This window comes from Lontra canadensis, unplaced genomic scaffold (genome assembly GCF_010015895.1).
Source record: "Lontra canadensis isolate GAN:19392208 unplaced genomic scaffold, GSC_riverotter_1.0 scaffold19, whole genome shotgun sequence".
Lineage (NCBI taxonomy): Eukaryota > Metazoa > Chordata > Mammalia > Carnivora > Mustelidae > Lontra > Lontra canadensis.
In genome coordinates, this window is record NW_022631013.1 from 12504667 (window position 1) to 12524384 (window position 19718).

Sequence of the window (19718 nt, forward strand, 5' to 3'; positions counted from 1 at the left end):
GGGGGGCAGCGCACACATAAATTACACGGATCCTGGGTGGCTGGGGACCCACTGGGGGGATACAGGTAAAGAGGCAGGCGAGGCTGAAGAGGGGGAGGGGAGTTCTTTCTCTCTCGGAGTCCAGGTGAAGAACCAAGCCAAAGCCCAGGGCTCTGAGGGGCCATTCAGCTGCTTCACCTCTCCTGGTTGCTTCTCTGCTCCCCAGGCTCGCTTTTACCACCCCCCCATGCTGGCCTCCAGACTCCGCAGCCCCCTCCTCCAGTACCTGCGCCCCCCTCCCAGCCTCTCCTCTGCCCCGGAACGAGAGGCAGCCTCCCAGCTCTTCACCCTTCCTCACCAGCTCGACACACGCCTTTCTCTTTAAGGTGCGTTGCTTTCCCAGGGCAGAGCTGCCCTTGTGCAGGAATAATGGGCAGTGACCCAGGCCGGGAGTCCTCAAACCTTGCGGCCTATTAGCACCATCTGGGGAGTTCTGGAAAACCTGGAAGACCAGGTCACACCCCATCCTGGTTACACTGGAATCTCTGAGCTGGGGCCAGATGTAAGTATGTGTCCATGCTTGGGAGGTGACTGCTGTGTGCAGGGAGTTCGAGAACCCATGGTGGCTACTCGAGTGCAGCCACATCAGCACCGCTGGGAAGCTTGTTAAAATGCAGCACCCTGGGCCCCGCTCTGGGCTCACTGAACCACAATCTACTCTAGAAGATGATCCCCAGGTGGCTTGTCTGCAGTGGAGTTTGAGAGACCCTGCCAACATGCAAAGGAGTTTCCCAGCATCCTCAGGGGCACACTAGTGTCTGGTCCCCGGCTCCTTAGGAGGCCAACTGCTAAGAACCTGAAGAAGGGCCCGCTGGTGTAGGTGAACGCAAAGCGGGTCATGAGCAGCCACCATCATGCTTTGGCAAGCTAGGTCGGGTGCTCATTCTGTGCAGGGAGCTGAATCAGGACCTCCCCTTGGGCCCGGCCTCACAACTCCAAGGACCAGGAGGTAGTCTCTTCTCTACTGTAAACTCACCACAGCGAGGCTAGTGACTAGGTCAGTCCTGAAATTAGCTGTGCTGATAGAGATCTCTTCTTTCTTAAATCCAACTGACATGTCCACCCGTGTCCTCTGTGACCAGCCCAGAGACCTGCTGAGAGGCGGCTTTGTGAGGAACAACCTAGGGCCATGGGGGAGGAGGAGAGATGTCTTTGGGAGCCCTGGAAAGAAGAGTGGAAAGCCTCCTAAGGGAGCAAATGCAGGGCTGGATGGGGGAGAACTACAGGCACGCTGGGGAGGCGGGCCTGTGTCCATCTTGATGTGAGGCACCCAGCAGATCGTCTGTGTCCTTATTTATACACTAGATATTGACTGAGGGCCTACTAAGTACCTGGCACTGTTCTAGACACTAAGGATACAACCATGAACAAAACAGACGAAAGACCTTGCCCTCACAGAGCTCGTATTCTAGTGTTGTACAGACAATAAACAAAACAATTAAGAATACAGCATATAGCATACTTTAAGGAAAAAATGTCAAGTGGTGAAATTTTAGATAGAGTGAGTAGGGATGGCTTCACCAAAAATGTAACTTTTGAATGACAAGCTGAAGAGAAGTGAGAATCAGCTATGTGACCATCTGTGGGAAGAGCTCTCCAAGCAAAAGGACCAGTAAATGCAAAGGCCCTGAGGCACGAGTGTAGGCGGTGTGTTGGGAGACCAGTGAGGAGTTCTGTATGGATGCAGAGGAGAGTGAAGGGGAGCAGGCAGAAGATGAGGTCAAGGAGGGAAGTGGGGAAGGGTAGATGATATAGGACTTGAACCTCTACTCTAAGTGAGCAAAACGGGGACATGTCCTGACTCAGATTTTGATGACTTGCGCCAGCCGCTATGTTGAGAATGGACTGTACTGAGAATGGCCGTGGAGAGGGCGGTAAGGAAGCTATTTGCAAATATCCTGAAAGACTGACCTATCTACAGAGTGGTCCTCTCTGGCCATTTGGAGTCTAACGTCACGAGGTTGAGAGAAGCCAGGCTGTGTGGTCATGGAAGCAGATGGTCAGCTGGCCAAGGCCAAGGCCACCTATGGAAGGAGGCTAGATGTAGGCCACTGGGTGGAAGGGAAAGTACCTGGCTCTCTAGGATATCAGGCCAGCCTCTTCCTCTCACTGAGTCTCCAACAAAGGTAATAACCAAGGGTCCCCACAGGGTTGTGATGAGGATTCCAGGAGAGTATGCACATACCAAGTACCAATGGCGGGTAAACTGAGAAAGGATGTGGTTGCAGGAAGTGCCTTGGCCCTGTACTGCCACAGACCAGGAACGCAGCGGGGCGCTGCCCCCCCGGTTCTCCACTAGGGGGAGCCTGGGCAATTCTTCCGAGAGCAGAAATGCAGTTTGCCGGCAGCCATCCTGTCTCACCCAGGGAATTTCAGACGTCTCCAGGATGGCCTTGTAGGGTGGGAATGGACGTGCCCCTGAGCTGTCCTCATCGTGTCTGGGACCTTCTCTTCAAGAGCCCACGAACAGCAATTGAGAGATCAGTACATAGACCCCTAATGTTCCATGGGGCTCATGACCCGGGCCCCAAATAAGCAAACCAAAGACGAGGTGGAAAGGCGAAGCCACAGATGGCTGAAGGCGTGCAGTCTGAGGCCCACAAGCTAGAGGACTTTTAGCTCACCCAGGCACACACCTGCACGTTTGTCTCATCTCTTGGTCCACCTGTTATTAAATGTGGCTTCTAAATCTTTCCTGAGCATCTGCTCTGTGCATAGATCTGTGCTGAGCCAGGGGTGGGGCTGCCGTGCAGCAGGGACTCAGGCTCATGAGCCCTCTTCTGCCCCCAGACAGCCAGGAGCCAGCTGGGGTCTGGGATTTCTCAGGGTCTCTTTTACCTCTGCATTTCTCTGAAGGCTCAAAGGCCCAATGAGAGTCCCTTCAAACAGACAAAGGGGCAGGGCCGCCATGTAGGAAGGAGTGGGCTGTTCACTGAGTCAGAGCCACCGGCTGATCAGCCGAGTGAGGACTGAAATCCACCCTGCATCCTGGCATGGGGCTGCATCTGGCTCACAGGGAGGAAGGGGCAAGCGCCTGAGAAACAGCATGAGGGAACCCAAGGCTTGTGGCTCCCCCCCTTTCTCCTGCAGCAGCTCCTTCATTCTGCTGTCACGGATCAGGAGGGGAACACAAGGATGGATGCAGACAGTCCACCCGGCTTCTCTTCCTTCAGGCCACACTTACTCAGCCCTGAGGAGGTGCCAAGCACAGTACGAGCGCCAGTCCCCTGCACGGTGGTGCCGTCATGCTTCTCTCAGGGTCCTGCACCTTCCCCTGTTAAAAGGGCTCTTGAGCAGGCAAGACGGGACTCTGCTCTAGCCCTGCAACTTGGGCGAGGTACTCTGCGTGAGCTGGGGCCTCAGCCTCCTCCTCCGTGAAACAGGGGAAGATCAACGGCAAGCTGGTGGGGTCATTGTGAAGGGCACGTGGGTTGGGGTGAGCAGCATACAGAGGCTCTCACTAGACGGCACCTACTGTTAGACAGCAGGGCCTTCTATCTCTCAGCCTCCCAACAGCCCTGTGAGGAAAATCATAGATGCCCCGCTATAAAGACGCAGAGCCTGCGGTCCAGAGAGGGGAATGAGACTTCCCCCACAGAGGATGGTAAGCTCGGAGGCAGGACGGAGGCCCAGGGGTGCAGAATCCCAGTCTAGGGCACCCTGCCCACAGCACACACCGTCTAGCCTCCCCCAGTTCTCCATTACGGCTGAAGGAATTCCATGCATCATTTGCACAGAGATGTTCCAGGTACGGGGGGCCGGGGGGGGGGGTCCAGTGTTAAGTCAAAGACAAAGAAGGGAGAGTAAGGCAGGATTTGAATTTGCCCCTTGTGGAGGTGCATGTGGGAGAAGGTGCCCAGGGTCCCCACTCTCAGAACCCACCTGCAGTGAGGGTCCCTGTGCCCCAACCAGACCCCGAGTTTGGGGGGGGGGTCAGAGCTCCACTCTCACTCTCCCCCACTGCCCCAGGCCAGCCAAGGCTGGTGGACCTGAGCCCTGGCCAGCCTCCCCCACCAACCCACCTGCCTACTTGCCTCCTTCGGCCAGCCGGCACGGTGGCAGGCCCGGCTGCTCCCTGGGGAGTCCGCCGCCAGGCCTGATGGCGCTGACGGAGAGAGGGAGGCCGCCACGCTGTCAGTCTGGAGGTGCCCCTCGAGCCCCTCCTGGCTGGAGCGAGGAGGGTGGGCCGGCGCCAGAGCTGGGCTGTCAGGGCCTTCACAGAGACGAGGCCGGAGAGGCGCTGCCTGACAGCTCGCCCACCGAATTAGGACCATTTGCATGCTAATTTCCAGCGCTCTAACGGGCTGGCAGGCTGGCTGGGGTGTGTAGAGTGTGCAGAGAGGGGCGCCGCGGCCTCCCTGCCCGCGATAGAACAATGCTTGACTGATCTAGCTGCGTTAACGAGCAAATTATGGTAATTTTGTTATTACAAATGCATAGAAATTTCCAAAGCGGGCAGCCATTCAGGGCAGCTCCCTGCTCCTCCCCACTCCTAAATACTGAGCCCCCTGTTTGTACACATGGGCCTGGCACCCACTTCAGGCATGGAGCTTTCCAGGGGCCAGGCATCCCTCGGAGCCCTCCTGGGGAAGCTGGCCACAGGCCAGAGCCTCCCTTCCTGTCAGCAGGCGAGCCCTCGGCTCCTGCCTCCCCCAGACCTCACCTTCTTGTCCCCCCGAGTCCCTGCTTAGTCCCTGGGCCTAGCAATCCCACAAACCGGCCACAATCGAGCAGGTTTCTTTCCATTCTGAGTAGAGTAACTTGGGTGATTCTCCCCACAGATGCTCCAAGGACTCGAGAAATGCAATTATTTCTGTGCCCTCTCTGTGAGCTGGACTCAGCACCCAGGAGGAACAGAGGGACTATCTGAAGAAAGAAGGGATGGAGGGAAGGGGATAGGGAAGGAGGGAGGGAGGCAGGCAAGGAAGACCAGAACTTACCCCACAGCTGCGGACAGTTAAGAGCCCCCAGCCCTGGGCCGCTTACCGGTGCTGTAATTAATCTAAGACCCCGTCAGAGGAGTCTGTTTGCCGACTGGCGCCCGGCAAGCGCTCCTGGCATTCATAATTGTCCTCTGCCAAAAGTCACAATTTGTCCCAGTTTTTCTGGTGATCTTCTTCTTGATTAAAACTATGTTTTTGGAAGCACGCGCTGGAACGCATCCAGACAGACACTGTTTCCAGGAAAGTGAGCTCCTGTTTGCAGCCGGCAGCCTGGGCAGCTCCAGGTGCGGAGCCGGGCACAGAGCACCGGCTTGACGGCGGGACCTGTCAAAAGCCAGCCCACAAGCGGATGGGGGTGCGCGGCTGCGGCTTCACTCCCAGACCTCCACGTGGACCCGCCGGCCGTCCTCCTACTTTAGAACAGGGGTTTTAGGTTTGGGCCGATGTTACTGAAAGGTCAAGAAGCGGTCTCAAACCCATTTTGGAAGTCAGTGGGGAATAAATCACCAATTATGGAGGAGCAGGGCACCGTGGAAGGTTCTACTCCCGGCAGCCAAGAGAGCCCGAGCCAGCCGGGACCCGCAGAAGAGCAGGGGAGGCAGAGACCTAAATGCGAGTAGAGACTTTCTAACCTCAGCTGGGGTCGTGGCCAGATTTTTCTATTTGTCTGATTTTCTAATTGGGTCACAACTTCCAGAGGGAAACTGAACCCAGGAAAAGAAAACAATCATTTCTTTTTGTCTAGCTGCCTGGCTCTGGGGGAAAAGCAGACAGCGGGAGGAGCTGGGGTCTTGGCCTGGCCTACAGGCCCCCAGCAGAAGCTCTCATGGGCCCGGGGAACAGGAACTGTCTCCATCCCAGGAGATGCCCTGGCAGCTGGCTGGGTCCTAGGGCTAGGGGAGAGATGTGGGCTCAGGAAGAACACGCCAAAGTGGGGGGTCAGTTGGGTGGGAGTCTTGTTTTGGGTTGTTCTAGGAACCAGAAATACCAGGCCTGCCTGAGGTCAGGAGACAAAATGCTCTCTTTTCACTGCTTCGGTGAAAAACTGAGAGTGAGGCAGGCGGGGGCACTGGTATCTCCCCAGTAGGAACAACAGAGCAGGAGGCTACCACTGCAAGAAGGCCAGTCTGGCTCTTCCTCTGATTGGCTGTGGGACCCTGAGCAAGTGCTTTCCTTGACCTCATGGGCACACTCGCAGGCTGATTTCTCAGGTTCAGTCCGGCCCTGTCCATCCGTGGCAGAGGGAGCTGCAGCTACAGCATGTGCGGGGGTAGGGGGAAGACTCCAGGCCTTTGTGGGGAATGTGTCAGCACAGAACACTCCCCACATGGCAGACGCGCCCCAGTCTAGACCTGGGCTCACTGCCTCCAGTGCTTTTCCTACAGGCAGAGTCCCCCAAAGCCAGGGGTGGGGCGCGCAGCTGGGGTCCCCACCGAGTCAGTGCCTTCCCGTTCCCTGCTTCACACCCCCACCACAAAATCCTGGGTCATGGCAGCTGGTACACAGCTGGTCTCCACATTCGATTCCCTTGCGGCCATTTTCCCAAATGTCTCCAGCTTCTTCCTGGGGAGTCCTGTTTCCAGAACTCCCCCACTCAAAGTGCCCTCAGAGAGTCTGCACATTGACAAAGCCCCGATGGAAAGCAAGTTCCAGGGACTGTGGGGATTTGCTTCAATCCAAGACTCCTGGGTACAGACAGACATGGCACCCCCTGCCCCCAACCCAGATCTGCTCGAGCACACCCTTCTCTAGAAAGTGCTTTCTAGATGTTAACGCAGTGTTTCTAAGAATCTGACTCCAAACTGCAAAGTCCTTCCCTTGTCGTCTGGACTGGACCACCGCTAGCTGTGTGACCTGATGTGGACCACTCTTCCTAAGCCTCAGTTTTCATCTCTGTGAAATGGGGCTATGAACCATGCCCTCCTCACACCACAGTGTGGATCCTCTGAGATGACCTACGAAAGAGGCTTGTAAATTGTAAAGATCTGTCCAGATGGTGGTTCGTATTCTTTGCATTGTTGTGAACAAGACCTCGAAATGGCCACAACTGTCACGCATCTGAGCTGGCGGGACAATGCCCAAGGCATTTGTGACCTGGGATCGCTCTTTAGACAAAAGGACATGATAACACAGTTGTCATTTTTAAATTTCCCTTCCTGGCTCTTATCTCTCTTGCTCTCTTTTGCACTCCTTCCCTCCTTCTCTTTCTTTCAACCCTGGATCTACATCTCCCTGATTTGGGTCCTTTATGTGTGCCATTGCACATAGACTCCTTATAAAGAAAATTCATTTGTTCAGGGTCACCGCGTGGTTTTTCATTAAAAACAAATTACCCGCATTCAGGGAGGACATCTGGGCTTCGCGGGTCCCATTAATGACTATATTTCCAGCCTCCCCGGCCCGGTTGGGCTCCCCTTGCCTGTCACCCCGCGTTCCTGGCCCCGGGAGGACAATGAGAGTGACAGTCAAGTGAAAGGGAAAACATGAGGGATGAGGGCGAGAGGCGAGTCCCCTGAGAGGGGAAGGAGGGAAAAGTGAAAAAAATAAATAACTCAAACAGAGGGTAACAAGGGCCATTGTCTCGGCGTCTTGCAGCCAGGAGCCAGAGCAAATATTGGAAGAAAGAGTGGGGGCACGGAAGCCAGGCCTAAGCTCTGTTTAATTACCCAGTTGGGCCCTATGCCCCTGACTCTCTGCTCAGGACAAGGTAGGGAGGGGCCTGTGCCTGATGCAAACGAATTCCACCCATCTCCACTGAGCGCCTACTGTATTCAGGGACAGAGCAGGTGGGGGATTCCGAGAAGGGCAACCAGTAGATGGGAACACTCCACCAACCGCAGCTCTGACCGAGGGGGACTGGAGTGTGCTCCATGGAGAGTGGAGGCCCCGGGCAGAGGCTCGGAGGGGGAGGCGCGCAGAGGCCGGTTTCCTGTAAGACAGAGCATCTGACTGGGTACCTAGAAGATGGGTCAAACATGGAGAGGGGAAGAAGGGGAGTAGAAGGGAAAGTACTGGAATCTGAAGTGTGGTTCTCTAGTGTCCCAGCTGGGAAGAGCCTCTTCTGGGCCATAATGAGGTCTCTGGGTCAGGAAGGCCATCACAGCCCTGTCGGCGCACCAAGGAAACCAAGACCGTCTCCCGGGCCCAGAGCCCATTCCTTCCCTCCACGGGCCCCAGAGGCTGGGTGAACTGGAGTGGGAGCGCCAGGTGCCAGGCCCAGCTGCTCCCCTCTTGGCTGTGCACCCCTTGCAAGGCGTGATACCTCTCTGAACTCAGCGAGCCTGCCCCTGAAGTGGCCACGACCCTCCAACCTCCCCAGGTGCTTTCAAGCTGTGCCCTGGGGTCATAGAGGTGCTCCTGTGACACCACCACATGAACAGGCGGGAGGCCCGCAGGTGGAATTAGCTCACGGGTGTAAGCGTTTTGGCCTCGTTAAGAAGTCTTTTGGGGAGCAGGTGCCGAGCCCTCCTGGCTCTCCATGCCCCCAGAAGGCTTGGAGCACTGCCCGCGCTTCTCTGGAGAGACGCCCCAGGCAGAGTGACCCACAGGCTTAGAGAGGATGGTCCCTCCAACTGAGGGCTGACCGCGGATGAGGGCTGGTACATGGGGGCTGCAGATTCCAGCAAATCAAAGGGAGGAAGATGCAGACAACCCCAGCAAATTCAATCTGGCTTTTTGGAAGAACTCCAGTGTGTATAGAAGCAGAGCCTACCTTCCGTACCCACTGCCCCCCACCCTCGATTCATTCATTGTCCCCCTCCTCCCTCCACCTTCCACGGACCAACATAGGCTTCATCCTCAGTGACAAGCCCAAGGCAGACACTCATCTCTTCCTAGATTCTTCCCCTGACCCGGGATTAGCTACACCCCTAACCTCTTACATTCTTTGATGTGGACAGCATTTCACAATTTTACCAAAACTCTGCAAAGTCAGCTTCAGACATGCCCGCCCCCCTCCAAGCTTCCTATAGAAAAATTCTGGAGCTCTCTATGCCTGATATCCCTAATCGAGGCTGCAGCCTCCCTTTTCTGTGCTACCAGAGTCCCTGGGTTTATCTCCACGTTTGTCCCCCTAGATCCTTACCGACTTGCCCATCTGCACTACAGACTAAGAGCTTTTCGTGGACAACGGCACTACTTTCACCTTTCTTTGCCTAGGTTTGTGCTTGGTCCATGCAAATAGTAAATGTTGGAAGGGAGAGAGAGAGAGAAGAAAAGAAGAGAAAAGCTGGTAGATGGCTGGATGGTGGGCTGGCTGCTGAAACCTAATCAGCTCAAGGTCTCCCCATTTAAAAAAAAGGTTTTAGTTATTTATTTGTCAGAGAGAGAGAGAGAGAGCGCTCAAGCAGGCAGAGTGGCAGGCAGAGACGGAGAGAGAAACAGCCTCCCTGCTGAGCAAGGAACCTGACTCGTGGACTCAATCCCAGGACCCTGGGATCATGACCTGAGCCGAAGGCAGCTTATCCAACTGAGCCATCCAGATGTCCCACCCCCCATTACTTCTTATGTTCAGTATGGTTCAACAGGACATCGGGAACTCCCACACTGTTTCTTCCCAGACCCCCAAGTGCCTTCCTCTGGGGGCACCTCTCCCACCCACAGTACAGTACTTCACACATAAAGGTACCGCAGTAATACTTCTCACTCTAAAAATACAGAAGGCTGATTCTTATAATTTTGCTTCTGAGATATGTAGCCACAAGCAATTTATCTAACCTATGGTTGGCTATGATTTCTCAGCAATTAAGATACAGATCAGGGAATCCTTGCCAAGTGAAAAAATCCAACTTAAAAGTTGTTTTCAAATGTAATGAAATTTTTATGAGCACTAAATTTAATAGTTAATGAAGTTAACATAATGTTACAATTTGCAGACCCTAAATTGAACATTTATTAATGCCAGTTTTCTGGCTTCCTTTTTAAATTTTTGAGGCAAAAATAGTTTCAGTTAGGCTTCAAATTATTGTAAATTCCTGAAAACTCTTGGGCCCTTAGCCCACGACCTCTCAGGGACCCTGCATTCCCCATTACTGTCCCATAGAAAGTCCTGGCTAGGATGTCAGCCTCCTTCTTCAGGAGCCCCAGTGTGGTAGGGGCTAAGATACACTCACAGATAATGTCATAAAAACTAGGAGGAATGTGGGGTGCCTGGGTGCCTCAGTGGGTTAAAGCCTCTGCCTTTGGCTTGGGTCATGATCCCAGAGTCCTGGGATCGAGCCCCACATTGGGCTCTCTGCTTGGCGGGGAGCCTGCATCCCCCCCCCCCTCTGCCTGCTTCTCTGCCTACTTGTGATCTCTGTGAAATAAATAAATAAAATCTTTAAAAAAAAAAATAGGAGGAATGTTAGCTGGAAAAAGTGGGCTGGGCCCTAAGCCTCCAATGGGTAGATTATTGGAGCCGGAAAAAGTGGGCTGGTCTGAACCTTGGACACTGTGGGGCTCTTGCATGGGGACCCTTTCCCTCCAGGGGGGCTCCTCCCAGCCTTTCCCTTCCTAGCCCAGCAAGCTGAGCCAGGCCCAAAGCACCATTTCCTTGTTTGCCCCTAACCAGGACTTGACCCCTTAACCGGAGAGAACGGACACCCAGACCATTAGCAGACCTTCAAGCACAAAGTGGTCCTGGGAGGCGATGCAACAGGAGGGCTTACCATCCCTGGCGGCTTGGGAGCCGGGCTGCTCTGCCATTTACTGTGTGGCCAAGTGCTGAGGTTGACTCCCCTGGGGCACTCTGCTAGGTCTGCCCTTGTCCCCTGAGGGTGTATGTCCTAGAACCTGACTCGACCCTCAGGACTTAGGAGGATGAAGGCCCCAGGCCCAGTGAGGCCGCCCATTCTCCTCAGAACACCCATACTCGAGGGCTGGGTCCCTGCACTCCTCTCTGAACCAAGCCGGGAACCCAACATCTTGGGGCTGGGAAGGCCGTGGACAGCCACCAAGTCTACCTGCCCTGCTTCTCTTCACCCTGTGCTCAGATGCCCTCCACCTGCTTCAGTTTCTTCTAAAAAAAAATCCTGACTGTATCCCCCAATTTCCTAAAAAGGCATCATAATCCACAATTTGTTTTCGTTTTTCTTTTCTTTTTTTAAAATACCACTTGCAGAGGCACATCAGGGGGAAATGAAAAGTCAGGAACCCAGACACACAGTCTCCCTCACTTGTGACTGGTTCTCAGTAACCGCCATCAGAGGGAGTGGAGATGGGGACAGGCAGACACAGAGAAGCCCACCCGGAGGGGACGACAGACGTCCTCAACTCCTGCTCCAAGCTCCCTGGTGCTGGATACTTCCTGGGCAGCCAGTGAGCTCCTGGCTCTGGGCAGGACAGGCCTCCCCAGATAGGATCCTGCTTGTCACCTGCACCTGCCATGGCTGTGTGAGAAAGGTCTCCTCCCCTCAAGTTCCCTAAAACTAGATCGAACTGGTTTTGCAGGTGGTAGTTTGTCTGAGACTCAGTTCTCACTAACTGAAAACTCGGGACACCTGCATGGCTCAAGCTGAGTGTCTGACTCGGTTTTAGCTCATGGGTCCTGGGTTCAAATCATCGTCATCAGGCTTCGTGCTCAGCAGGGAGTCTGCTTGAGAGTCTCTCCCTCTGCCCTTCCCCCCACTCATGTGCAGGCACTCACGCCGGTGCTCTCTTTCTCTCACTCTTTTTCTCATATAAATAAATAAATAAATAAATGTGGGGTTTTTTAAGAATAGCATTTAGATGAAACTAATCATGGTGACCTTTGCTGCTTCTAAAATTTGTCCTAAAATTCTAGAGTCTAAAGTCTGTAAGAACCCACCCCGGGTGCAGAGGCTCTGAAGGCTAGTCTTTGCCGGCACAGTGGTGTAGAGACTTAGCAATGGGTATACAGGATGAACATATCCTGAGGCCCCCTGCCTTCAGCTCTACCTCTTGGAAGTCATTACCAAAGCACACAGGACAGCTCAGGGCCATTGCCCTATTACATCACAGACCCAGACCTGAAGGAAACGTAGACGTATTTGCTGCTCACTTAACACAGACATGGTAGGGCTCAGAGAACCTTCCAGTCAACCTGGGAGGTGATACCAGAAGGCAGAGGTGTCACAGGCATAGAAGTCCTAGAAGAGCAAGACCAGAAACCCTCTTAGGGAACATCGTATCCAATCTCCCCACCTCGTACCTCCTGTTTTAAGAGAGAGCAGGGAACCCCAAGGCCATGTCCCAAGGTCACACTAAGAGTATCTGGCAGCTGGAATCAGCACCCAGATCTCTGAATTTCAGTAGGAACTTCCTGCTCCCAGTATGTTTTCCATCTCTGAATCTTGGATTTTGCAGTTTTGTTTTGTTTTTATAGGCTCCATGCCTAGTGTGGAGCCCAGCATGGGGCTTCAACTCACCACCCTGACATCAAAACCTGAGCTGTGACCAAGTCGGAGGCTTCACTGACTGTGCCACCCAGGAGTCCTGCCTCGCAATTCTCTTCTTTCCCCAATACAGCAAAGAGATCGTTAAGCTCATTGTGGGTACTGGTTTCTCCCCATCCCAGAATCACTTCAACACAGGGGTCCCAGGAGCCAGCTCTGGGCTGCCCAGACCAGTCCTCAGGCTCCATTCCACAAAGGCACAGACAGCCGCCTCACCCAGACTCACACCCCGATCTACCTGCGCAGAACCTGCTGGTGGTCACAGCAGTTGGTTGCACAACCTCAAGGCACCCAAGGTTTCCAGCGGTTGACGTTTGGGTGCTGGGAGAGGCCCTTCTTCACTCAGCCTAGCCAGTCCTTCCTGCCTGTCCCTGTCTGCACCCCAAAACTCTGGCTGGATGCCCAGGCTCTCTAGTCCTTAGGTCTTCTCACCCAACACCACCCCTCCAATTTCTCAGACTGCCAACTCACCTTTCAAGATCCCGCCCTAGTGACCTCCTCTGGGAAGCCTTCCCTGGTTTCCCCCACCTCACCCCATGGGCCCAACAAATTCAGCAGCCCCCTCCTTCACATTTCCTGGGCACATTCCTACATTTTATCTCTTAACGCAGCATGCAGGGATGATTTTTTATATCTGTCTCCCCAGCCGCTCCGTGAGCTGCCTGAGGGCAGGGACTGTGTCTGCAATACCAGACCTAGCCTAGAACTGGCACTTCCAGGAAGTGTGTGAAGAATGAACCAACCGACCAGCCACCTGCTGTTTCCCCCTGGTTGAGTCTGGTGTTCCCCCCAGTCAGTTCTGTTCCTGGTGTGGCAGAGCGACTGGAGGCCACTAGAGGGAAGCAAAGAGTCAGGAACGAGCAACAGGTGGTCTCCGGGGAGCCCAGGGTGAGCTTTGAAAGGTGTGGAGGGATTTTTCAAAGTACCCAGGCCACAGGACCACCAGAAACCCCAGCGAGGCGAAGAAAGAGCTAAAACCAAAGGCCAATCATTCTCTGAGCAAACACTCTCTGAGCCTGACACTTAGCCGTGGGAGGCATTGGGGAGCACTGGTCCAATCCCCACCCCGCACGCTTTAGTCCCTCTACCAGGTCCTTCCTCATTTGTCAGCCCTTCCCCTCCCCAACCAGCCCATTTGCCTATCCTCAGTTCTAATTCTGCAGAAGGGGCGTTATATAAGACTGGAAAGAGATCCTTCTGGCTCCCATTCACTGGTCCTAGCCATGCCTTTCAGAATTGTGCAGAATATATTCTCCCCATGGTCCATATGCTAAGTGAAGGCCAGAAAGTGGAAATGGCATTCTCAGATCACACAGTGACTCCCTGGCTGACTCTGGCTACAATCCAGGCTCTTGCCTCCATGCTGGGCACCCCTTGCCCCCACTCCTGCTCGCCAACTCTCTTGCCTGTAACTGGATTCTTTTCTATTTCTCCCGCCAATGCATGGGCTCCATGGGCCATGAACTCTGCTGGAGAGTCCTCAATCTGACGCCAGCCTAGGTCAGGCCACCATCATCATTGACACTTGCTTGCCACTTACTACATGCTAAGTAAAATTCTAAGAGCATCACATAAATTACATCATTAAATGCTCACTCTTATTTCCATCACCCCTATTTTACAGGTGAGAAGGAAAGGAGGGCACAAAGAATTTTCGTCTCTTGCCCCAAGTCACACAGCTAGTGAGACACAGGATGGGGATTCAAAGCCAGGCAATCTGGCTCCAGTGTCCCACACTTCACCGTGTGGTTGGGGACTGGGACACGGCAGTGAACAAAACAGACCTAGCTTTGTATACCGCACAGCCCTTGTAGACTGCACAGATCTGACGGGAAAGAGGACGAGGGTAGAGTAAATCACTAAGGAAAGTCCTTCACCTGTGCTTAGTATCCTGCATGAAAAGAACAGGATGCTTTGTGAGCGGAGCGATGGGGGCTCCTGGTTTGTCTGGTGTGGGAGGCAGAATAATGGCTCCGGACCCAAGAGGTCTACGTCCTAATTCCTGGAGCCTGTGAGCATGGTGGGTGATACAGCAAATGGGAATTGCTAACTAGCTGAAAGCCAAGGAGAGTACCCTGGATTACCTAGGTGGGGCCAATAAAATCCCACGAGTCCTTAGAAGGGGAAGAGGGAGACTGGAGAGAAGTAGAAAGATAGCGTCGCAATAACAATCCAGCCCAACACCGCTAGCTTTGAAGATAACGGACTGGGGCTGCCAACCAAGGAATGCAGGGAGTATCTCCACGCTGGAAAAGGCAAGGAAACAATTCCCCTCAGAGCTTCCATGAGGAACACAGCCCTGCCAACACCTTGATGTTAGCCCACTGAGACCCACTGTGGACTTCTGACCTCCAGAACTGTAAGACGGTGAATTTATGTTTTAGGTCACTAGTTTGTGGTAACTCATTGCATAGCAATAGGGAGTTAATACGCATTTGGTTGCCAGGCGGGCCCCTCTGAGGTGAACCCCACAGGGAGGAGAGGGCTAGGCCCTTAAGAGCAGCAGAGAGGGGCTGAGGAGAAGCCGCACCTGCCTCTCGTTCCTCCCTCCAGAGTCCTGCGGGCGCAGGGCCTGCCCATCTCTTGCTGTTGTTCCAGCCCTTCTTGCTGGCCTCAGCTTCCTGCTCTATCCACCCTCACTACCTTCTTTATGAAAACAAAAGCCACCAGTTAACCGAGCAACTTAACTGAAAAGCACCTAGAAACAATGTACACCCACCCACAGCAAGCAGAACGGCCAGGACAGGAGGAACTGGCTGCTCTCTTTCTAGGCCTCCCCACCAGCTTCTTGTCGACTGCAGCCCCAGGAAGGCAAACAGGTCATGGTCAGGATTTCTTGGCCCTCGGGCCTAAAGCTCCCAGAGGGGTGGCTCGCAGAGGGCATGTGGGCACGTCCCTTGCTGGGTTGTCTCAAAGACCGTTTCCTGGCTGCTGAGACTCACGGAAGCCAAAGGGCAGTGAACGCCCTTCCTTCTCGCCCAGCCTGGACATTTTAAGAGTTTCAAATGCCATGTCAATATCTGTTAGGTTGTATAAACATCTCCAGGCAGGAATCAACTAGTTATACCCATCAGGATACCATTGAATCTCTGGTGCAAAGCTGTTGGCATTTGCTAGGACTCAATGAAAACAAAACTCAGCCATTTCCATTCTAAGCTGATTATGTGCCCTCTCTGCTTTATTCAGCAGAAGTGGTCGACGAAGGGCTCACAGATGCTGTGCAGAGGCAGAAATGGAATCTGCAAATACCAGAGAAGATCAAGAAGCCCCATTTTGCAGACCTGGGAAAGCCCTGGAGCCGGAGATGTTGGGCAGTACCTTGAGGGCAGAACCAGAATGGAAAATACAGAGTCCAAGCCAACAAGCTGGAATTTAACATGGAAAAACATAATGCCTATTTTTTTTTTCAGGGCCAAAAGTTCAAATATACTTGGGCAATCCCTCCTCAACGTCCTATAAGCAAATCTTACACCTGAAAGTCGTCCCTTAAAAGAAAGTCTTAGCCTTAAAAAAAAAAGGGCAGCCAAATTTCCTAAAATCTGTCCTGGAAAAAAACAACTCAGAAGATCTCGGTTTCCCTCTGGATTCTCCGCTAGGGGAGCAGGTGGATCATTCCATATAGTGAAACACGCGGTTGCCACGTCACAGCCTCAGACAAAAGTGGGATACACCATCTTCTACAGCCTCCTTCAGTTTGTTTCTCCAAACTATACCAACATGCCCCTGGGGGGTCTGTGAAATGGCATCCCCTTCAGCACGGCCACAATCGAACGAACACCTCCCAGATTCAGAAGCCCAAGATTATGAGTCAGAAATCTGAACAAAGTGGAAATCCTCAAACAGGTTGTGGTATATCCATGCCCTAATTCCTGGAACCTGTGAAGGTACGTCTATGGACCAAAAAAAAAAAAGGTAGGGAAGAGTGTGTGTGCTGTGGAGGGGGGGGTGTCCCTTTATGGATGTAATTAAGGATTTTAAAAAGGGAAGAGTATCCTGGATTATCCAGGCGGGCCCTAAATGCAGTCCTGTGTATCCTTACAAGGGAGAGGGAGACGTGACACCCTCCATGGTGTGAAGATAGAACAGAGACTGGGAGGGAACACCAGGGCTTGCAGGAATGGACCTTTCCCTAGAGCCCCCAGAGAGGACACAGCCCTGGGCCCCAGAATTGGAAGACAGTCACAAGAACAAACACAGTTTCTTATTAATTTTCTCTGCCTCCCTCCCTTAGCCACCGCACACAGAAGGGCCTTCTATGTGCTAGGGACTGTGAGAGGTACAAAAGACAAAGCAGAGGGCCTGACCTTTAGGACTCACTGGCCAGTGGCACCGCTAACTGGGCCACACACATGCTAGGCTATGGGGTGTAATCAAACATCGCCAGGGGAAGGCCAAACCAGAAGGCTTTATGGGGAACATGGTGTTTCCAGGTCACCTGAAGGGTAGAGCTGGATCCCAATAGGCAGAGGCAGGAAGTAGTAGAATCCAAGGGCACAGACCAAAGAGTGACACTGGCCGATGAAAGTGTGAGGCATGCCAGGAACCAGTGGGCAGAGGGAGGGACGAGCTGGGAGAGTTGATCAGAAAGGCAAGTTGAGGCCAGATCACGTGACACCCGAATGGCAGGCCCAAGACCTGCTCTGCTGTAAGGTGGGGCCTCTGGGCCGTGTGCCAGCCCTGGGGGCAGATCAGCGAAGACCACGTATGTGGGCCTGCACTGTCCCCAAGAAGCCATTCCTAAAACAGCTTTGATGATCGTGTTGGGAACAAAATCCCAAAGAGGTGACAGAATTTGGACACTGAGGAACAGGAACGAAGGACCGTGCTCCCTGAGCATGGGGTCCCAGCCATGACACTGGGTCTGGAAGCAGATGCATCGCGGGTGTGTTTAAGAAGAGAAAGCAAACGGAGAAGCAACGGAGAGAGTGGGAGGCAGACCTGGGACTCCCCGCCAAGATGCTTGTGTTCCTCTCTCCACATCGTGCACCCGCCCTCTGTGCCAGGGGACAGATCACGCCCTGTGCTAGCACCAGTCTGGCTGCTGGTTTGGTTGGACTGGACCTTTGCTCAGGCCTGTGATTTCTGCTGCTGCTGTAAATGTGTCAGGAACCTCCATTGGTTCCCACGGGGGTCTCTGCCAGGCCCACGACCATTTGTGTCTTGAGCCTAGTTATTAGGGACCAGGGGGCAGGACTTGGGCTCCATCTCCTGAGAGTAGGGTGGGAAGGAGTCTGGGCTCCCCACCTCTGCTGGCCTTGTGCACAGAATTTCCCGAGGCTCTGCCATGCGCCCATCCCCCCAGCAGAAAGGCAAAGGCTCTTTGCAGGTGTGAAGCTGGCAGGCCTCCCTGGCCCTGGCGAGGCCGAGGGCACAAGTACACACAGAGGCCATTTCCCATATGTCTCATATTTAAAAGTCATAAATCAAGCTAACAAACCGTTAAATGAAATATGCTCTGTCCTCCTACCTTGTTAAATACATCTTTTTAACAACCGGGAAGGCCAGGAGTGAGTTCGGAGTTCTGGCACTCCTCGGCATCTGTACCAGGACCCGGCAGCGTGGGGATAACCTAGTCAGGCTAGGACGGCTTCCCTTCCTGCCCCTGGCTTCGCTCATCATCCTGTGGAGCCTCACACGTAGGTGGGAACACCCCGTCTCACGTTTGGTTTTGTCCACCTGCCACCTGTCCTTAGGCCTGGGGTGCACATGCCCATGACACGGGCGGGAAAGAGGCCGGCAGAGACATGGGGCTACTTAGGCAGGACCCCAAGGGTGGACTGGAAGAAGGGCCAGGCATCAGGTAAATGATTCAGAACAAGAAACACTACTAACCCTTAAAAGAATAAAAGAAGCATAACCACATCCAACCCAGTCCTGATTTTCCCCCTGGTTTTTTTTAAACACCTTTCAAAAAAATGCTACTTTGGGTTACCCTGCTCCACTCATGCCCTGAGGACACAGCCAGCCAGCACCAGGACATGGGCTGTCTTTCCCCCACACCATCCTACAGTGGAAGGAACATGGTGGCCTGCCCTATGACGGACATGTGGCTGGCCTGAGGGGATAAGGTTTCCTCGGCCACCTGGTATTCAGCTTAGAATCAAGCGACAAACCCACCAGCCAACAGCCTCTCTGTCCTGAGCACACGGTCCTCGAGCCAGGGAGTAAGGCTACTGAGAGCACCTGGGGGTGAGGGGGAGCCTCCTGCTGTTCCCCTCACGCACGCAAATCGGGTGGCGGGGGGCGGGGGGGGGGGGGGGGGGGGGGCCCCCCCCGGGCCCCCCCCCGGGCAACCGGGGGGGGGGGGGGGGGGGGGGGGGGGGGGGAAGAAGGAGGACCCCTACTGAGCACTGGCTGGGCAACCTTTGGCCAGGTCCCGCACCCCTCTGTGTTCAGACTATCTGTGTGGCCGCCGAGGGGCTGTTTGAGTGACAGTCCTCCCCCCGCACCCCCCCGCCCCGCCGACTTCCCAAGTTCACTGCCGGCCCCACTGAAGGCCCAGCTGCAGACAGAGAGGCTGAGAGTGCAGGCCTCTGCCTGATTTATTCAGGTCCACTTCTCAGAAGCATAGAGGTCACCCGGGCTGTTTGGGGGGATGCCTCCCTCGAAACCCCGTCCACTGCCCGCTGTGCCGACGTCGACAGTGCAAACTCACCAGGCACCATCCCTGTCAGCGTCGGTGCTGAGTAGCTGCCCTGTCCGGCGGGGGGGACGTGCGGAGGGTACCCGGGGAGGGTCGTGCTCGCCAAGTCACGGCCTGAGGAATCAAAGCAACAAATCACGGGGTGAGTGTCTCCGTGGCCAGCCGCTCATGTCCGCAGCTCCTGGGACATCTGCACATTTGTCACGTCTGGGCGCCGAACGCCAGTGTGCCCCCACCCCCCTCCTGTCACTCACGCATGCAAACACGTGTGCGCGCGCACACGAACACACACACACACACACACACACACACACACCTCCAGCCACCCTGGCTCCACTCAGCAGGGACCCACGACAGCTCTGCTGCTTCCCTGGTAAACCGGAGCTCGGGCCAGCTCACCTGGCGAGAGCTGGAGGGCTTGCACTTCCCCTCCACACCTTGGCAAAGCCCCCTCTCCTCCAGCCCAACAGCACGCACCTGCAGAGCTCAAACTCCTCCCCGCTCCACACACCCTACAGCTGTGTGTCTGTCCTTACTAAGTTCTTCCTCCTCTGCCCCAGAGCTAGTCTTGCACCTCACAAACGTGCAGGGAGAGTACCTCCTCACATCAGACACGGTTCTGAGTGCTGGGACGCAGAGATTAAGGCCTCAGCCATCGGGGGCAGATGTCCTGCGGGGGGTGTGTTCACCTCTTTGCAG

General features: G+C 54.4%; 1 protein-coding gene across 5 annotated transcripts in view; it reads right to left on the reverse strand.

Moving 5' to 3' along the window:
• Window positions 1-19718, reverse strand: part of PAX5 (paired box 5) — a 188381-nt gene that overhangs the window by 17734 nt on the left and 150929 nt on the right. For 3 of the 5 annotated variants that reach the window (XM_032860603.1, XM_032860601.1, XM_032860602.1), the window contains one exon: window positions 19032-19133. The exons of the other annotated variants lie outside the window; for them this stretch is intronic. In XM_032860603.1, coding sequence (XP_032716494.1) covers window positions 19032-19133 — 102 coding nt within the window. The remainder of the gene's footprint in view (window positions 1-19031; window positions 19134-19718) is intronic. 5 annotated transcript variants of the gene reach the window in all.